General features: G+C 48.4%; 1 protein-coding gene across 1 annotated transcript in view; it reads left to right on the top strand.

The window, feature by feature from the left end:
• The first annotated feature begins 259 nt into the window (after window positions 1-259).
• SHROOM4 (shroom family member 4) overlaps window positions 260-21014 on the top strand; it is a 40810-nt gene continuing 20055 nt past the window's right edge. Inside the window, exons 1-2 of the mRNA XM_033137303.1 lie at window positions 260-489; window positions 20133-20284. Coding sequence (XP_032993194.1) covers window positions 328-489; window positions 20133-20284 — 314 coding nt within the window. The 5' untranslated portion in view covers window positions 260-327. The remainder of the gene's footprint in view (window positions 490-20132; window positions 20285-21014) is intronic.

The raw sequence follows: 21014 nt of genomic DNA, 5'->3' as shown, positions 1-21014 counted from the left end.
ACGGAACAAAGAACTCCAGGTTGGGCTTGACCAAGGAAGAATGATTCAGAGGAGATGCTTTTGAACTACTTTTCGCCAACTCGGCTTTGGATGAGACATCCCGTCCCATGCTTTCTGAGCACGCATGTTAAGGTGGTGCGCGGGAAGCCGCTCCAGCCATCGGAGGAGAGGCCAACCGCAAGCATAGAGAGGCTGCCTGCGCCGGAGCGCGCGGGGCCTGCCCACCCTGAGCTCCCGCCCCCGCCCCCGCCCCGCCCCTGCAGCCGCCAGACACGTCGGCCGAGGACGCCCGGCTGCGTCCGCCTGGGCGCCTTACGGGATGGTGCTATGGCGCGGCCGTCGGGGGACGCGCAGCGCCAGGAGCCCGAGCAACGGCCAATGCCGCTGGTCTCCTACCAGCACGTGCCCGTGCATCTGGCCGGCGGCGCGCCCTGGGGCTTCACCCTCGAGGGCGGGCTGGAGCACGGCAAGCCCCTCATCGTCTCCAAGGTGAGCCCCTTCCGCGCTCCTCCTTCCCCGCTCTGGGGTCGTCGTCCGGGCGCGGCGCGGCTTCCGGGCGCCCCTATCCCCCGCTTTTTCTTCCTGCCCGTCCGGCTACGCCCGCTTTTTGAAGGGAATCTGATAGAACGTCCACACAGCGGAAGTTTGTGGATCTTGCTCGCGGTATACAAGTCACCACCTAGAAGCAGAGAAAGTTCCAAACCTTTCGCTACTGCAGAAGTAATAGGCTCAACGAACAACTTTGGACGAAGTTTATACGTAAAAAAATAAGTTCCAGCTTGTAGGCTTTTTAGATACATGTATCAAAGAATAATAGAATGGTAGAAGGGGCCTGAGGGTAATCTAGCCCAACCCCCTGCAAGGCAAGAATCTCAACTCAAACATCTATCGCAGAGGGCCATCCAACCTCTGCTTAAAAGCCCCCAATGAAAGAGGCTGCACCACTTTCTGAGGGAGGCCAGTCCAGTGTCACAGAGCTCTTACCCTCAGAAAGTTCTTCGCAATGTTTAGTCAGAATCTCCTTTCTTGTAACTTGAAACCATTAGTTGAGTCCTACCCTATTCCATGTGGCAGCCCTTGTGATTTTTGAAGATGGCTGTCATGCCTCTTTTCAGTCTCCTCTTCTCCAGGCTAAACATACTCAGTTCCTTCAACTGTTCATCATAATGCTTGATTTCTAGACCATTTATCATCTTGGCCACCCTCCTCTGCACACTTTCCAGTCAATATCCCTCTTAAATTGTGGTGCCGAGATCTGGATGCAGGACTCCAGGCATGGACCAAGGCAGAATAGAACAGGACAATTGCTTCCCCTGATCTGGATACTAGACTTCTGTTGATGCAGTATAGAATAGCATTAGCATTTTTTGCTGCTGCATCACACTGTTGGCTCATGTTAAGCTGCTAAGACTCCTTGATTCTTTTCACACGTACTACTGGTAAATCAGGTCCCCCCTCCCATTTTATGTCTGTGCATCTGCCTAAGTGCAGAACTTTAAATTTGTCCCTATTGAAATTCATTTTGTTAGTTTGGGCCCTTGTCTGGGGTGCCTTGTCTGGGCAGGCAGCTGCAGGAGGTACATCAGACATAACAGGGGCTCCACCCCACCCCACCCCACCCCACCCATTTCCTTTGTGGCACCCTGTTTGGTATTGCTTGTGTGCCTTGGGGCTCACTCAAACTTAGCTTTTGCTTGGCATTTCTGAGCACAGATCTGTTTTTTTTAAAGCACCATGTCCAAGTGCTATTTTGTTTCGTTTTTTGTAATCTGCTCATTATTGCTGAATTGGAGCAAACAGAAATTCAGCCATTTGCTTAAATTAAGCAGTAAAGAGTGGACTTTAGCAGGGAAAGCATGGGGGGGGGGAGAAGAAGGAGGAGGAGGAGGAGGAGGAGGAGGATGGCATACCTGTGCCTAGAAATGTGGCACAAAAGGATGAGCCTTTGGTGGAGCAAGTCCTTGGGCTGGAAACCCCTTCCTCCTGCCTGGGGGCAGGCCATGAAGCATTTCTGTCAGGCGAGAGGGCCTGGGGTGACTGGCCCCATGCCAGGCTGTGTCTCTAACTGCGTTCCCTTGGGACTGGGCAGTGAGCAGGAACGGCCCTTTGGCTGTGAATGATTAACTGCCCTTGTCCCTCCACTGCTGCCAGTTCTGGTGGCTTTGGTCTCCCAGAGTGGCAGCAAGAGGCTGCTTTTCCAAGTGGAATGCCCTGCATGTCCCATGGCTGTATTGGTCCCCAAGGAAAGAAGCCAGGGGGTGGAGCTGGATGTGAAGGGTCCTCTCCTTTCTGTTAAGTGCTCCTGGGGGGGGGGAGGCGGTTTGCCTCTGTCCTGCCCTCAGTACCCGTTCAGGATGTGGTGCCTGCTCCCAATCCCTGTGTGTTCTAGTGACAGGATTCAGCTGTGGAGAGTAGCATGCAGTGCCTTAACACAAAGTGGTTCTGCGTGAGCAGGCTGGGTTGATGCTTCTGGATAATAGGGACATGTGGGGTGCCACAGTGTTCTGTCCTGGGCCTGTTGATATTCAACATCTTTATAAATGACTGGGAGGAAGGGGATGCCAGCAGTACATGTGAAAGGACTGAGGGATCTTATTAGGTCACTAGTTTAACATGAGTCACCATGCGGCAGCAAACAAAGCTAACACTATTCTAGGCTGCATCAACAGAAGTCTAGTGTCCAGATCAAGGGAAGATATAGTCCCACTCTATCCTGCCTTGGCCAGATCACACCTGGAATACTGTGTCTAATTCTGGGCACCACAATTTAGGAAGGATGTTGGCAAGCTGGAAGGTGTCTGTCTGTGAAGAGTTGAAGTTCAATTGGCTTCACAAAGAGCCTTAAGCAAAGGTGATAAACAGTTCTGTGGTGCAAAGGAGGGAAACCAGGATGATCCAGGATCTGGAAACTGAGCCTTACAAGGAGCAGCTGAGGGAGTTCAGTATGTTTAGCCTGGAAAAGAGCAGACTGAAAGGAGATATGGGAGCCATTTTCAAATATCTCAAGGGTTGTCCTTTGAAAGATGGGGCAAGCTCTGAAGGGAAGAACCCGAACCACTGGCTTCATGTTACAAGAAAGGAGATTCTGAGAAAACACCAGGAAGAACTTTCTGACAGTAAGAGCTCTTTGACAGGGGAATAGACTCTCTTGGAAGGTGGTGGACTCTCCATCTTTGGAGGTTTTTAAGCAGAGGCTGGATGGGTTGGATTAGATGCAGTGGTGTAGCTAGCCGCTTGGGGTGCCCGGTGCGGTGCGTGCGTCCTGCAGCCGGGGGTGGAGCGAGCTGCCCAAGGGGGTGGGGTGAGCCAAGGCAGGGTGCGCTGAGCGGAGCCTCTCCGCATCCTCCCCCTCAGCTGTAGGGCGGCTGAGGCAGTGCGCAGACACAAGCCCTGCACTGCTCAAAAAAGTGGTGCGGAGCTTGGAGGCAGTCCGCCCGCTGCTGCAGACCCCATGGTGTGGCGCCCAGTGCCCCCCACCTCACCTAGTGGCATAGGAAGGGGGGGTGCGGTGGGGGTGGGAGTTATTTTTTTCAAAAAAGTGTCGTAAGCCCATGGGGTACCTTTGAATCCTATAATTCTACAATTCTGTGATTGGGTGGCACCCCACTGGCACCTCAGTTGTTTGCTCAAAGGTCAGCTCCTTTCTCCCATGGAGCATGAAAGCAGACTCTTAAGAACATAAGTTGAGACAGGCTGCAAGATCAGGCCAAAGGGAGGTCACCCAGCCCAGCATCCTGTTCTCACAGTGGCCAGCTGGATACTTCTTCTGGGAGGTCTTGCACGCAGGACTCACGTAAGATTCCTGAGCCAAGGTGTTACCAAACACCAAGCATCAAAGCTGGATTTCCTAAATATCTCTGGGATTGTCTGCACATCTGGCTTGTCTTGTGGTGTTCACCTTGCTCCTCTCATTTCTCTGGGAAAAGCCACTCTTTAGGGCCAGCTTGGACCATACATCAACCCAGTGAAAACCCAAATTGTCACATGCTCCGACTGAGCGCTTGAGAGCAGTTTCCCACAGGGCTGTGGATGAGCCCCCTTTTAAATGGTGGTAGCAAAGGTCCTTATCTCAAGGGCTGCTGTGGTGCATTTGGAAAAAAGGCATGGCTCACATCTGGCAAAGACTCAGGGCTTCTGGAGGTGACCCATGTTCCCTTTTCCTCCCAGCACCCCACCCCCTCTGATACATTCCAAATGTTGTGCATTTTCCTGCAGAGGGTTTCATTTGCCACAAAGCTGGTGCAAATGTGAATAGTTTAACTGCATTCTGTGTGCATCTGAGAAATGCTGTGTAAGGATGGGCAGGTGGGCCAAGAGACCCAGGATTATTATTTTTGCTTTGGGGGAGGGTTGCCTGATTTATTTCCTTGGTGCAAAATGAGCCTGTCCCTGAGCTGATGGGTCAAAGAATCATAGGATTGTCATCTATTGATAGCCATGTTCAAATATATAAAAGGATGTCATCTAGAGGAGGGAGAAAGGTTGTTTTCTGCTGCTCCAGAGAAGCAGACACGGGGCAATGGATTCAAACTACAAGAAAGAAGATTCCGCCTAAATATTAGGAAGAACATCCTGACAGTGAGAGCTGTTTGACAGTGGAATTTGCTGCCAAGGAGTGTGGTGGAGTCTCCTTCTTTGGAGGTCTTTAAGCGGAGGCTTGACAGCCATCTGTCAGGAATGCTTTGATGGTGTTTCCTGCTTGGCAGGGGGTTGGACTGGATGGCCCTTGTGGTCTCTTCCAACTCTAGGATTCTATGATTCTATGATCTACTGAAACTCCCTGCAGTGTGGGAATCCTAACTGCAGCATCCATAATGACAGATGGCCATCCAACCTCTGCTTAGAAACCCCCAAGGAAGGAGAGCCCACCACTTTCTGAGGTAGTTGTTCCACTGTCAAACAGCTCTTAGCATTGGAAAGTTCTTCCTGATGTTCAGTAGGAATTTCCTGTCTTGTAACTTGAATCCATTGTTTCAGGTCTTCCCCTCTGGAGCAGAAGAAAACAGGTCAGGTCAGCATGCCAAGGCTGGGGAGCATCTTCTTTTTGGCTCCCTGGCAAAGTTGCCCACAGTCCAAGCACAGGAACAAGGGCCTCTTTGTGCCATAATGAACTGCCAGCACACACCCTTCTCTCTGCATGCTCTGAGCATTGGATCTGCCCTTTCCCCTCCCTGCTCTCTTCTGGGAGTTGTGGCTGGCCAGTTAGGACTGGCCCGCCATACAACTAGGTTAGGTGACTGGCTCTGGTGGCAGGATCCATAGGGCCCCTGCGGTCGATCCTTCTTCCCCCTCCCTTTTCCTGATGCCAATCTTCCCTCATTGGTTCTTCCCTGGTGGGGAGGCTGACACCATTTTGGGGTCTGCCCCAGGCCAGCCAAACATCCAGGCATAGCCCCAGCCCCTGGCTATCCTGCCTAGGAAATGCTGGTTCCTCCTCCTCTTCTCACCTTTGGCCAGCTGTGACCCTGCTCTGTGCATCCTCTGAAGTCCTTTGCATTTAACACTAGCCCTGCAGGGAGTTGTGGCTGAGCTGCTCTTCCCTTCCCATCTCCAGCCTCAAGGATATGTTGCAAAGGGCTCATCCAGACTTCCTATTTTGCTTTAAAACACTGTTCATGCTTTAAAACACTGTTTCCAGGCACTTATTTTTTATCACTTTCCCCACGAAAATCCCACTCTTTAACTCTGAATTGCAGCAAACAGCAATTCAAGTTTCCAGCAGATTGCTCTTTGCTCTGATTCAGCAGTAAGGAGCTAGTTTTTGTGGGGAAATCATTGTGGCGAAAGAAAAGAAAAGTGCTCAAACATTGACTGGGAAAGTGTGGTTTTGTGCATGTTGTGCATGGGGCAAAAGGTGCATGAGTCCTAAGATTGGGCTGCAGAGGGAGAGGCGTGAAGCATGGATGGAGCTGAGTATCCACCTTGATTTGTCACTACCCTACAATATCCTAGAGCAGACCAGCCTTCCCCAACCTGGCACCTTCTTTGTGTTTTGGATCGCAGCTCATCAGCACATGCCAGCGATGGCTGGGGCTGATGGGAGTTGTAGTCCAAACACGTGGAAGGCCCCTGGATAGGGGAGGCTGTGATAGAGGGTCAGTCTGTGCCGCAGCCTCCAAGGGCACTCTCTGGAGTGAAAGGAGCAGCTGCCAAGAAGGGGCATGGTCCAGAATGTGGGGAGGAGGTGGAGGCAGCCTTTCCTCCCACAGCATGGTGTCTGTGGGCTTCATCCAGCCGCAAGCCAGCAGCTGTTTCCTGGGGGGGCACATCTGTTGTCATATTCTGGGTTTGCAGCAAAGTGTGGAATAGCAAGAATGCGGCAGCAGAAGCTGTGTGGCGACAAATGGCCAGAGGCAGAGGTGCTTCCGAATGCCAGTTGCTAGAGACTGCAGAGGGGAGAGTTGCTCTCATGCTCAGGTCCTGCTGGCAGGTTTCCCACTGGGGCATCTGTTTGGCCACTGTGAGAACAGGAGGCTGGACTGGATGGGTTCCCTTGGGCCTGATCCAACAGGCTCTTCTTATGTTCTTAAGGCTTGTGGATGCCTTCTGCCTTCCTGGAAGAGGTTTATTAGCAGCACCCTGGTTGGGTTATGGCCTTCCTCCCCACCGTGACCTGAAAAGGCCCAGACAGAGCCAACTCACCCATGAGGCAGGATGAGGCAACTGCACTAGGCAGCAGGATCCACCATGGTAGCAGATCTTGATGTCAATCTTTCTCCCTTGTTCCTGATGTAAATCTTCTCTCACCCCTTCTTCCCTGGTGGGGAGGGGGTGCCAAAATGTCTTGGGCTAGCCCCGGAGCCCAGGACATGCCTCCCTTGATGTCTGCAACAGTTTGAAACCAGTGTTGGATGATGTAAATTAAATGTGTGCATGTCTGGGGATGGGAGACGCTGGACACAGGGTGGATCCATCTATGTCAGCCGGTAGGGATCTGTTGGCTGAGAGCCCACTGTGTCTTGCTCCCTTTCCCCTCAGCATAGCTACCTGATGGGTAAAGGAGTTGCCCTGCTCCCCCTGCCTTGGATGCTTGTCTGGCTTTGGGCAGAGATGTCAACAGATGCCGTCTTCTCCCACTGTTGCTGAGGGTTGCGCTCTCTCTCTCTCTCTCTCTCTCGTCCTGGCTGCTGGCCAACTCATCATTATCTCATTGCAATCCATCATTCCTCCATGGATAAGAATGCAGGAAGAGCTGTGATGGATCAGGTCAACGTGGGCCTGTCTAGCCCAACATCCTGTTCTCACAGTAGCCAGCCAAGTGCTACTTCTGGGAGGCCGCCAACCAGGGTCTGAGTGCAACAGCAACTCTCCACGCTAGCAAATCGCAGAAACTGGCAGCGGGTGTAGAGCAGAGCCATTGTGGTTAGCTGGCAGCCACTGCTAGGCGCATCCTGAGTGAAGTTGGTAGACATCCCTACTTGTTGCAGGAGTGAAACCCACAATTTAACTATGCACTGTGCTTTCTATTGCCTGGCCTATATTCTGTGGCTTTTGGTAGAAGTGGAGCCCTCTTTTGTCTGAAGGTTCTTCTTTGATTAATAATCCCCTTCTCTGTTGGCACTGGAGATAGGTAAAGGTGAAAGGTAAAGCATTCCTTGGACAGTAGACATAGTCAAACTTGACTCTGGGGTGCAATGCTCATCTCGCATTTCAGGCTGAGGGAGCCAGCCTTTGTCCACAGACAGTTTTCCGGGTCATGTGGCCAGCATGACCAAACTGCTTCTGGTGCAATGGGACACCGTGATGGAAGCCAGAGTGCATGGAAATGCCATTTACCTTCTTGCCACCGCAGTATCTATTTATCTACTTGCACTGGTAGGCTTTCAAACTGCTAGGCTGGCAGGAGCTGGGACAGAGCAACGGGAGCTCACCATTGTTAAGTGGATTTGAACTGCCGACCTTCCGATTGGCAAGCCCAAGAGGCTTGGTAGTTTAGACCACAGCACTACCCATGTCCCATCCTATCCCCTACAGTGGAACAGACTTCCTTGGGAGGTTGTGGACTTTCTTTCCTTGGAAGTTTTTAAGCAGTGGTTGGATGGCCATCTGTCAGGGATGCTTTAGCTGAGCTCCCTGCATAGCAGGGGGTTGGACCCCTTGGGGTCTCTTCCAACTCAACAGTTCTATGATCCTGTTTTTACCCCATGCTTTGTAGACACAGGCCCATGCTTTAAAGTGATGTGTCTGAGTTCCAAGTGATTTTTCTTATGTCCAGGCACTTTCCCTCCGAGAACTCATTATTTAACACTGAATTTGGACAAATGGGTTTTCTGCAGATTGCCGCTTTCTCCAATTCAGTTGTGAAGAGTGGGTTCTCGCCTGCTTGGACAGGCAACTTTAAAGCCCAGACCTGTGCCAAGAAGCATGGTATAAAATGAAGTCTGGATGAGCCCTTTTAGCCACAGGGCCTTGCACTGTCCCTGTGTGTGTGCTTGTTCATGTTGAGTGCCTTGTGATGTTAAAGGTTCTTGCCATGGAGAGAAGCCTCTACTAGCCATGCAAAGGACCACATTCTCTCTTTGTGATTGACGGTGGAGCAGAGCAGGCCCCAAGGCCACCCCAAGGCTGCCCATGAGACTTTTGAAGGACCTGCCTGTTTCTGTGGAGGAGGTGGCCTTGCTTTAGCCAGAAGTTGGGTTTGGCTAGAGCTGTGTCAGATGCAGTAGCAATGTTTATTGCATGCCAAGCTGGAGAATGGCACAAAGGGGTGTGTGTGGGTGTGGGTGTGTCAAACTTTCCACCTCAAGGGAGCATATCTGCACCTTGGCTCATTTTTAAATTTTTATTACGTTTCTGTCCCACCTTCTTTCCTACAAGAAGCTCCTGGTTGTGTCCGTGGTTCTCCTCTTCCCTGTTTTATCCTCACAACTACCCTGTGAGGTAGGCAAGGCTGAGAGAAGACAATAGTAGGTCCAAGGCCACCTAGTGAGCTTCATTACTGAGCAGGAACTACAAACCCTGGACTCTTAGGTCTTAGTTCAGCACTCTAACTGCTACACCACTCTGGCTCTCATTTGCTGAGGGTCACCCAGCATAGGAAGTACTGGGGTGCCCAATTCTGGGGTGTAGGCTCTCCCTGAACTTTGAGTGAGTCTTCCACAGCTGCATAGGAATGGAAGAAGAAGAGCCTTGCTGGAGGATCAGGACCAAGGGGCCCCATCTAGTCTGGCATCCTGTTCTCACAGAGGCCACCCAGATGCCCCAGTGCAAAGCGAGCAAGAAAGACCGGACGGCAACAGCACTCTGCCCACCTGCAATTCCCAGCAGCTCTTACTCAGAGGCATTGCCATCATGGCTAGTAGCTGCCGATAGCCCTCCATTAATTTGCCAAGTCCTCTTGTGAAGCCTCCCACGGAAGTGAGTTCCATAGTTTATGTTGCAGCCCATAAACCAGCCATTGCAGGAGAGTAAGCTTCCAGGGCCTCTGCGACACAGCTGGGAATGATCCGCCTGGCTGAGGCAGGCTTGGCCAGAGCTTAAAAGAGCTGCTGCTGCCACATCCCGAGCCTTATGCAGTCCAGGCTGGCTGTTCCTCTCCTCCTCCTCCATTGCAGCTGCTTCTGGGCTGTTGAGGACCTACAGCTGGGAGCTGAGGAAAGAGCACAGGCATGCAGGAGGTACAGTGTCAAGGACAGACTGCCTATCTGTCTTCCCCATATGGACTTTATTCCTCAAATAAAGGAAGGTATAGCATCCGGAGAGTGCTGTGTTTTCTTTTTCGGTTCCAGTAGCCTTCGTGGAGAATGTGCTGGTCATGGAATAATAGAATCTTAGAGTTGGAAGGGACCCCAAGGCTCATCGATTCCAACCCCCTGCAAGGCAGGAAACTCAGCTAAAGCATCCAGGACAGATGGCCATCCAAATTCTGCTTTTAAACCTCCAAGGAAGGACAGTCCACATCCTCCTGAGTGAATATTTTCCACTGCCACAGTGCTCTTACTCTCAGAAAGTTCTTCCTGATGTGGAAATGTGGAATCTCCTTTCTTGTAATTTGAAGCCATGGGTTTGCCTCCTCCGTGTACTCCTTGGAGAAAAAGTTGGATATGAATGCAGTAAATAAGCTCTTCCGTTTACCTGCTTAAGAAAGCTGGAGGGAGCAGCCAGGTGGAGATGTCAGTCACAAACCTTGCATCCAGAATTCTCCACCTGCTCGCAATTGGACCCACACCAGTCACAAAACACACTTGGTACCTGACGAATTTCTAACATTGGGTCCTCCCCTACAGAGTAGGAGAAAAGATGATTGCCCCCTCCTCCATGTGACAGCACTTAAGATATTTGAGGGTGGCTATCATATCTCCTCTCAGTCTCCTCTTTTCCAAGCTAAACATACCCAGCTCCTTCAACTGTTCCTCATAAGGCTTGGTTTCCAGACTCTTGATCATCTTGGTTGCCCTCCTCTGTGTGGTCTGACCAGGGCAGAAAGAGGGAGAGTATTACTTCCCTTGAGTTCTGTTGATGAAACCTAGAATTGCCTTAGCTTTTTGTTTTGTTTTGTTTTTTGCTGCTGCATCATATTGTTGACTTGTGCTAGATCCTTTTCACGCGTACTGCTGGCAAGCCAAGTGCCCCTCGTCTTATATTTGTGCAGCTGGTTGCTCCTGGTTGTGTGCATAATAGTGCTCGGGGGGGGGGGAGCAGTCTGGCAGCAGTGGGAGGGCAGAGAGATGGAAATGCCTTCCTGTTTCCCCCCACACCCTGCTGCACCTCTGCTCCCAGTCGCTGAGAAACAGATCCCTGTGAGGCTGCTTGCACTGTCACGGTGGGACAGGAAAAACCCCAGCAGGGCTGGCAGTAATGCAGCGGCGGGAGGTGGATCAGCCACACAAGGCAGGTGGCTTCACCTTGTCTCATGGATGGGCTGCCCCGGCTTTTTCTGGGAGGGGGCAGATTCCTGTTGCGGTTTGCCTGTGAAGGGGGTCTATTTGCATGGCTCTTGAGGGCCTTGCCTGCCTCATCACATCATGTCCTGAAACTTTCCTCTTGGAGACGTGAGACTTCTGTTAGCCAACTGGACACAGAGTAGGGGGAGAGTGCCCTGTCCTTGCAGGCTAGGAACTTTTTCTGGCCTTTATTTGCAAAGCTGGTTTTCCCAGCTACCGGAGCTTGCTTCAAAATATGGAACAGTAACCCAGCAGCTAAACAGGATTGCACATCCGTTTCCTCTCCCACGCCCTCCCCTCAAACAAAGCTCTTACAGTCTTGGAAGGCAGAGCAGAAGCCGCCTGGTGAAGAAACAGTCATCAGTTCCAGTCTAAATTCTTGCAAAAAGGATAGGTGGTGGACCCCACCCTAAAAAAGTCAACATGTCTAGCTGAGTATGCCATTAAAAGTACCGGTATTTGGCATTTCTTTTCAAAAAATCAAATTGAAATGACCAGCACACATTGGGTGAAAGCAGTTTGTTGCTTTTATACTAGATGATTCTAGAATGAGATGTCCTCCAGATCTTCTGAATTTGAATGCGGTCAGATGGGTAGAACAACTTCCAGGGGCCTAGGGTTCCGATACCTCCAGGCCTGACCTGAAGTCTCCTGGTTTGCCTGGTGGCAGGTGGGAATAGAAAACTCCTGTGAGCTCCTTCAGGAAGACTTGATGCAACCGAGAATAATGCAGCAGCAAAAAAGGCAAATGCTCTTCTAGGCTGCATCAACAGAAGTCTAGTGTCCAGATCAAGGGAAGCAATAGTACCACTCTATTCTGCCTAGGTCAGACCCCACCTGGAGTGCTGTGTCCGGTTCTGGGCACCATAATTTAAGAGAGATATTCACAAGCTGGAATGTGTGCAGAGGAAGGTGACCAAGTTGATCAAGGGTCTGGAAACCAACCAAACCTTATGAGGAATGGTTGATGGAGCTAGGGATGTTTGGCTGGAGAAGAGGAGACTGAGAGGAGATAGGAGAGCAATATTCAGATATTTAAATGGTTGTCACTTCTGTTGATGCAGCCTAGAATAGCATTAGCTTTTTTGCTGCATCCTCTGAGCTGTTCAAGATATGCCTTCCATGCAGTGCTGTCAAGTATCCCGTTTTCCCCGGGATTCTCCCTTATTTTAAGCAGTTTCCCGCTGCTCTCCCTTATTTTTTATTTCCCTTAAATTTCCCGTTTTTAATGGAAGCAGCTCCTCCCCTGCTGGCCAGGGACTGGGTGGGAAGACCTCGCCTACTTGGAGAGAAAAGCCTCAGCCCTCAAAGCAAGTGGGAGCCGTTTCCCGTCCTTACAGGGGGGTGTATCCTCCCCCTGCATCATCCCCTATCCGTTGCCGCTGAGCCCCTCAGCCGGCCAATAGGGTTAGCTGGCGGGCGGAGCGTGGATGCCTTTGAGCAGCTGCTGCTTCCTGTCCTGTTTTGATGGGATCAGACAAGAAGACGATGGGGCTCCATCGCGCGGAGCACATGGCTGCCCTCCTCTTTGCTCCGCTCTGAGCCCGAGCCCGCTTGGAGTTTACATTGCTGCTCCGCCCACTTTTGCTTCTGGCTCCGCCTACCACTGACATGTGACTGTCCCTGGGATAGGTGAGACTGCTGATTCCTTATTTTCAAATCCGAAACTTGACAGCTATGCTTCCATTAAGGCAGTGGTGGGGTTGGGAGCTTTTGTGGGGCTCCATCTCCCATCAGACCCATCCAGCGTGGTCAGAGGTCAAAGGTGAAGGGAGTGGTAGCTCTGGCTTAGGGAGTTGATCCATTCTGTGCCTTAGTGGTTAAGTATTAACATCCTGTGCTGGCATCCTTTCCTGATTTGCTTAGGAACTGAGGCAGGGCTGTCCTGCCATGTCTGGCTCCTGAGGTTTGGGGTTCTCAAAAAGGGACCTCACATACGTACCAATTTGACCAAACTCTCCATCTTGTGTTTGTTTCTGGAACTTGCCCCCCTGAGGCAGCCACCTTACCTTGACTCATGGGTGGGCTGGACCTGACTGGGAGAATGTGAAGCCCCTTGGGACTCTCACTTCTGCCAGATCTATGCGGGAGCCCAGCAGGCACAGAAGAAGGCCAGCAGAGAAAGGGTGGTTGCTTCTCCTCCATGCCTTGCCCACTGCACTGTGCTTCTGTCAAGGAGAAAGAAAAACTCTTGTCTTGGGTAGTGGCCCTCTCTACAGAGAACAGGGCTTGAGAGGAGCAGCCCTGTAGACGGATAAGGCCCAAAGTCTCATCTGTGTAGCTGGATCAGGCTCAAAGCCCCACTTCCTCTTCTTCTTCTTTTTTAAAAAATCAAACTTTATTCATCTTAAAAATTGCACAGTTACACAAAAATACAACAAATACAAAATAAAAATAAAATAAAATAGAAATAAAAAATAAAATTCCAGCATTTCATATTCCAAACAAGAAAAAACAAACAAATAGAAAACATAAAGAAAGAAAATAGATGTATGAATTAGCTTACAGAAGGGGTACAAGGCAGGGATGCCCACTGTCCCTGCTCCAATTCATTGCCACGCTAGAACCACTGCTGAATGCAATAAGAAAAGAGTCCGGAATAAAAGGTGTTAACACAGGTAACAGATGCTATAAAATTAAAGCCATCAAAGCAGAGGACCCACAGGAAGGAGTTCGAGAAGCTTTTAAAAAAATAGTAGAGTTTGGGGATATATCAGGATTAAAGCTGAATAAAGAAAAATCGAAATTAATAGTAAAAAATCTGGATGGGAGGGAACAAGAAGAATTGCAGAAGAAAACAGGTCTAAAATATGTAACAAAGCTAAATATCTAGGGATTTGGATTACGAATAAAAATACAAATTTATTTAAAGACAATTATATAAAAAATGGAAAGAAATAAAAGGGGACTTAATGAGATGGGGGAAATTAAAGCTGTCCATGTGGGGAAGAATTTCATTGATCAAAATGGTAATCCTCCCAAAGATGCTCTACTTATTTCAAAATATCCCTATAATTATAGGCTTAAAATGCTTCAAAGAATGGGACAGGGACTTATCTAAATTTATATGGGAAGGGAAAAAACCTAGCGTGAGATTTAAAACATTGAAAGAGCCAAAAGAAAAAGGGGGGTTTGGAGTTCCTGATTTAAAGATTTATTATGATGCTGCTAGCCTGATAGGGCTTAAAGAATGGATGTTACTTAAAAACAACGAGTTATTGGACCTAGAAGGGTGGGACAAGGTATTGGGCTGGCATGGCTATCTAGGTTATGAAATGATCAAAGTTCATGGGAACTTTACCAATCATGCTGTAAGAAAACCTTTATTTGAGGTCTGGGAAAGGAACAAGGAATACATAATAAATAAAACACCGTGGTGGATATCTCCGATAGAAGCCCAAACAGAACATAAATGGAATAGGAAGGAAATTTGGCTAAAATATAATTAATTGGTGGAAGAGATCAATCAATACCCAATGATTAAAAAATATAATACAAAAGGGACTAAGCTGGCTGGAGTACCATCAGTTAAAATCAGTTTATGAGAAAGACAAAAAAAACAAGAGGCTTTGAAGAGAAAATATCAACTTGGGAAAAAGAAATATTATATAGCAATCAGAAAAGCCTGTCTAAAATATACAGTACAAGCTGTTACATGGTGGTAACACCCCCAGAAAAGAGTAAGGTGATGTTCAAATGGGAGCAAGGTTTAGGACACGATATAGGGGAGAGGGGGGTACATTTCAACATGGGGCACCTTTCAACAACTGGAATATCTGACTTCTAATACTGCACAATGATTGGCCAATATGCCAGCCAATAAGCTTTTAGTATGAGTAACTGCTGACATTTAGTTTTCAGCCATTTCTTTTTACAACTGTTGTGTTACTCGGTGGATCAAGTTCTAACACCCCAAAAGTGAAAAAGAAACTTTGATTTTGAAACAGTTAATCAACCAGTAATCTTTTAATCAAGTAAGTTATATTTATTCACCTAATAGTTTATTTAATTATGCTTCTAAATACACTATCAATAAGTCACAATTATTTTTCTAAAATGGTTGACAATACTTTAACCAAAATGGCTGCACCAGGGGCAGATTTCAACAGAGCTTAGGGGGGTACATTTCAACAGTGTTGAAAGGTGCCCCTTACCATTTTTCAGTTAAGTAATTATGAAAATTGACTTGTAATTTTTTAGATCAACACCTAGCTTGGATTAAAAAGTTTCAGGATAATTTTACGCTACAGTTTATGGCTACATGAAGCATGATAAGCCTAGGCCTATAACAGTCTATAGTAGGACTATTAGGCCTAATCAGGGTTGTTACACTTAAAACACTCAACTTCGTTTTGTTAGGCCTACTGTTGCTTTAAATAGAATTTATAAACAAAGAACTCATTAGAAGCACCAATAAAAAAAAATTTCCTCTTGAAATTTTAATAATCACTTAAAATATTCAAGACAATTTATTATTTGTTTTTGAATTAAAAAAATAAAGTATAAATTTAGGAGATTTAAAAAGTTTAAGATGTTACTTTTCATACAGTTTAAGACATGTATTTTAATATTAAGATCCTAATAATTAAAATGCTTAGCCCCATTATTTTGGCTCTTTCAGATTATGTCAGGGAATTGTCCCCGCTGCAGCGCAAGGTGGTGGAAGGGCTCTCCGGATGCTACAGAGAGCCCCAGTCCCACCTTGCCAGCAACTCCTCCTCTGGTAGCGAGAGGAGCGGCAAGACGTCCAGCGAGGAGGGGGAGAGTTCACAGGGGAAAGGGAGTAGAGGCTCTGGGGATGCAAGAGAGTCCCAGCACTCCCACAGTCCCGAGGGCAATACAGGGGGAACGCAATTTCCGTCGCCCCACAGACGTCATGGGGTGAAAAGAAAGGATGGAAGGCGAGGTTTTCGTATTCCGAAACTCTCTTGTTGGGGTCAGAACTGGAAGGGGCCATTCCCGGATTCTGACACCGCTTGATACAGACATGAAAGTTTTAGCTCTGCACTGTACATAGTTTGCACAATAAAATCTTTAAAGGAAACAGTGGAGTTCTGGCTGCTTACTCATGAGCAACTAACTGAGAACCTTACAGCAATCCGGGAATCACTGCAGTTACATAATAATAATAACTATATTATTTTGTGAATGAAGTTTATTTTGGTAAAATGTATGAAATTAGTAGATTTTTTTCTATTGTTGAAATGTACCCCACCTCCCGTTGATAACTGCCCCCCCGGGAGGGGCAGATTTCAACAAAGTACATGCTTCATTAAAAATGTAAAAATTTGTATCTTGCCTTTGTCTAGGAACTATGGCAAAAATTGAGAGGATACCTCAAGTATGAATTTAGTTAATGGTACTTAGAACTTTAGTTTTTAAAGCAGTATTACTTCACAAATAATTCTTAAGTAAAAATTGTTGAAAGGTGCCCCCCTCTCCCCTAGAGTTTGAAAGATGGGAAAAGGTATGGGTGGAAACTATTAATTTTACTGCATGTTATCTGATCAGATAGAATTTAATGAAAATGCTCCACAGGTGGTATATGACGCCGGAGAGATTGTCCAAAATATATAAAACTAATCAAAATAAATGTTGGAAGTGTCAGAAACAGATAGGATCATTCTATCACATGTGGTGGACATGCCCTGAGATTGCGAAATACTAGGGCATGTTGCATGAGGAAATAAAGAAAATATTTGGAATTAATTTTAGCAAGAAACCAGAAGTGTATTTGCTAGGAATACTAAATGAAGAAATACCTAAAGGTAAGACAATAGTCCTATTATATGCAACATTGGCGGCTAGAATCTTACTAGTCAAATATTGGAAAGAGAAATACATCCCAACTAGAGAAGAATGGCTGCGTAAGATGTGTGAATACCTTGAGTTAGCTAAATTAACCGATATAATAAGGCATAAACCCAAATCATTAGTGTAAAAAGAATGGGAATGTCTGAATGAGTATTTTAGGAAACAAAGGCAAAAACTGAATATCTGGTTGAGCTTAGAATGAAGTGGATCGGAAAGGATTTTAAGGAGAATAAGAAGATCTAAATGGAATTAACGAAGTCTATTGGGGAAATAGAGAAGGAAATTATTAAAATGGATTAAGGTAGAGGATTAAAAGTGAGTGCTGCTTGGTACCGTAGGTGGAAGTCTTTATTTCTCCACGTTTGTCTTGATATACGACTTACAGATAGCAAAAAGCAAGGAAACAATGTAAGCAATAATGTAAAGAAATATAGCAATATTGAGTAAGGTGGATAATGTATTTATAGAATTAATTTTCAAAGGCCCACTTCTGTCAACCAGCATCCTTTTCTCACTGTGGCGGCTAACCAGGTGCCTTTTCTGAGAATGCCACAAGGAGGTCCTGAGCTCCACAGCAGACCCTTCTGAGGCATTTACTGCTTTCAGCAGCCATTGTGTTCGCCTTACTGCTGGAGGGAGACCACAACCTGGAAGCACAGGGCAGCCCCTCTCCTCCCCGCAGGTGGAAACTCCCAAGAGGAGTGTGGCTCTTCTTTCCTCATAGTGCCTCCATCCCTGCAGTGGACTAAACCACCTGCCCAAACCTGCATGTTGGCAGCTGAACTGCTAGCGCAAAGTGCAGTGGACAATGTGCTTTGTTTGGGGGAGGGTGTGATGGCATACCAGCCCCCCCCGCCATTGCCACGTCCTTGCAGCCTGCCACCCACCCCCTCCACCGTTATCCCTGGTGCAGGCTGCCAGGCGTGGCCTTGGCATGGACAGAGCCCTTTGCCGGCTGCTGTGCAAGGGCTCTGTGGGTTCTGGACTGTCCTGCTGGCATTTGAGCAGCACAAAGGGCCCTTGTCTCATCCAGGGAATCAGCTGGGGGAGCTCCCTGCAGTTGTTCTCGGGCTCATGTGACTCTGGCAGGGAAGGGCAGCCCAGCCCAGCCCCTCTGTCCCAGCTTGGCCCTGGGCAGAGCTGCCTGGCTTGGGGGTCTTTGGTCCAGAGGAGGTGAGAGAGTGCAGCATGGCAGGAGGACAGGCTGGTTATGGGGGTCTCTCTTAGTTCCGCAGCCAGCCAACCTTCCCCAGGACGCCTCTCTGTCACACCCGTTGGCATCCTGCTCCCTTGCTGGGGCTTTGAGGGTAAGTGGAAGGGGGGAGGCAAGGGGAGGGGAGGGGTCAAAGTCCAGGTGAGCACTTCATTTTTCAGTTCCTGAAGTGCAAATGGTGGGGTGATGCTCGTGTGGGTCGATGGGTGTGTCGCTCTCCCTGGCTGTAAGATGGGACTGCTGCAGGGCTTGTTGGTGGGGGCCTGTTTTTAGGAATGAAGGGGACCCTGTGCTGTGGGGAACTTAGCAAAGAGGGGCAACACTATGAATGCTTTGCACCAGTCCTGCTGCAAACGGAAGGGTTTGGAGCCCTGCTGCCATCTGCATGGGTGTAGATGCCGCTGTGTGCACTGTTTGAGGAAAGGGCTGAGCAGACAGCTGCAAGGATTGTGACTTGTTGCTTGTTGTTGCTCTCAGGGCCAGCCCAGTGCATTTTACCACCTGAGACAAACCCCCAAATGGTGCCCTCTCCTTCCTGCCAGCGAAGAGGGGTGAGCGAAGATCTGTATCAGGAACAAAGGGGAAATATAAATTGGCATTGGGACACGCTGCCTCTGTGGATCTTGCCACTCAAGGCAGTTGTGTCACATGACCTCATGGGTGGGCCAGCCCTGGTTGCCTTGCTACTTCGAGTCCTCAAAACCTGTTCTCAAATCACTGTTTAAAGGAAGTGGGAGAACATTTGGGGGAGTGTTCTCTCTCTGTATAACCCTTCTAACTCTGCCTGGTGAAACAATTTTGCAGCTGGAATTTTCCCCAGCCTCATTTCTGAGGTTTGTGTGGCTCTTCACGCAAGTGCTTGGGCTAAAGGGAAGGAATTATTCCTCGCACAGTGAGACCTTTGGGGAAGCTGGCCCAGTTTGGTGTGTGTGAATTGCCTGGCCAGCCCCTGTGGCAAGTGCCCAGGAGGCTGGATCCGAGCTAGGCTTTATCATGGACTGGTTGGATGAAGAGGAATGGTGCAGGGAACCAGGCTGGGGAACCCCCAAGGGAGGAATGCTCAGAGCCAGGGGATTGGTGGTGGGATGAGTGGTCAGAGGGAGAAGACTGGGAGGAGGAGGCGTCGGAAGCTGAAGAGGTAACGGGGCTTAGAGAGTAGGGAGAGTCTGTAGCAGAGACAAGTCCAGAAGCTGAAGCTGAAGCAGGAGGGAGGGAGGAGAGAGGCCAAGAAGAAGAGGTTAATCAGATGGGTGAAGAGTCACGAGTGTCAAGCTCCCCTCTCCCTGGTCTCCCAGAGCTAGGAAAGGCATGAAGAGGGTGTTTTTGCTAGTAAAGAGTTAATTCCAACTTGCACAGTGTGATTTACTGCTGGCTTGCACCTTTGAATCAGCTCCCAAGTGGGAATAATTAGGCAGGAATAAGCAGTTGTACAAATAAAAGATTAGGGGACACCAGGCTTTCCAGTAGTACACATGAAAAGGATCTAGGGGGTCTTTGTGGACCAAATGCTTAACATGAGTCAAAAGTGTGATGCAGCAGCAACAGAAGCTAATGCTATTCTTGTGCCCAGATCAAGGGAAGTTGCAGTACCATTCTATTTTGCCTTGGCCAGACCGCACCTGGCATACTGTGTGTCCAATTCTGGGCAAAACAATTTAAGAAGGATATTGACAAGCTGGAAGGTGTGCAAAGGAGGGCAACCAAGATGATTAAGGGTCTGGAAACCAAGCCTTTTAAGGAACAGTTGGGTATGTTTAGCCTGGAAAAGAGGAGACTGAGAGGAGATATGATAGCCATCTTCAAATACCATATGGGCTGACGCATGAAAGAGGGAGCAACCTTCTTTTCTCCTGCTCTGGAGAGTAGGACTTGAAACAGTGGCTTCAAGCTACAAGAAAGGAGATTCCAACTAAACATTGGGAAGAATGTTCCGATGGCAAGAGCTATTTGACAGTGGAATGTACTCCTTCAGGAGGTAGTGGACACTCTTTAACTGGAGATTTTAAGCAGAGGTTGAATGGCATCTGTCAGGGAGGATTGAGTTGAGATTCCTGTCCCTCATGATCCCTTCCAAGTCCACACTTCTAGGAGTCTAGGGTTTTATGACTTATTTCTTGCACTGTGAACTGTTCTGGGTAGCCCCTGAGACAAGAGTCTTGCAGCTTTGAATCAGCCCCTGCCTGCCTGCCTGCACTGATGCTTACGGCCATGTCTCTTTACAGGTAGAGGATGGAGGGAAGGCATCCTTGTCGCAGAATATGTGTCCTGGGGACGAGCTGGTGAACATCAACAGGACGCCCTTGTATGGTTCTCGGCAGGAGGCCCTCATCCTCATCAAGGGCTCCTACCGCACCCTCAAGATGATCATCCGGAGGTGAGAGCTTCGTGAGCTCCTTCTCCTCTTCCTCCCTTGTTAAAGTTATGGACTATCCTTCCTTGGAGTTTTTAAAGCGGAGGTTGAATGGCTATTTGTCATGGATGTTTGAGTGGAGATTCCTGCCTTGCTGGGGGTTGCTGATGGTGCTCCTTAGGGGGGCTTGAGAATTGCACGCCCAAAGAGGTTAGTTGACAGGGATCCTTATCAGATTTTGTGCTTCTTTGTCAGATGTGGGGCTCCTTTGACTAACTTGCTGCTGCCCTCCAGTGGCAGGAATTAGGACCTGCACCTCTTATTTGCAGTCAGCCTAGCGACAGACAAACAACAGAGCGGATGACAGGGTGCCTTGTTTCTTAGGGCTCATCCAGGCTTCCTTTTGTGCAGCATTTCTAGGCACAGTACTATGCTTTAAAGTTCTCTGTCCAAGTTCTTGGAGGTTTTCTGCTACTGTGCTTTCCCTCTGAAAACTCGCTGTTTATGGCTGAATCAGAGCAAATGCAATCACCACAAAATCAAAATTGCAATTCTGCATTAAAGAGCAGTTTTTTCTGGGGACAGTGGAGGGGCAAGAAAAAGAAAAAATTGCTCAGCATGAACCAGGAAAATGCAGACCTGTGCCAATAAAAACAATTCTATGACTCTATGAAAATAAGTGTGGATGTGCCCTTAAAATCACCCCCCCTCTCACACCTGCTTCTGCAACTGGAGTTCAATAGGACTGGTCCAA

Source organism: Lacerta agilis, chromosome Z (assembly GCF_009819535.1).
Source record: "Lacerta agilis isolate rLacAgi1 chromosome Z, rLacAgi1.pri, whole genome shotgun sequence".
In the NCBI taxonomy this organism is placed as follows: domain Eukaryota; kingdom Metazoa; phylum Chordata; class Lepidosauria; order Squamata; family Lacertidae; genus Lacerta; species Lacerta agilis.
Note: the sequence above shows the minus strand (reverse complement) of the source record. Positions and strands in the feature narration are given on the sequence as shown.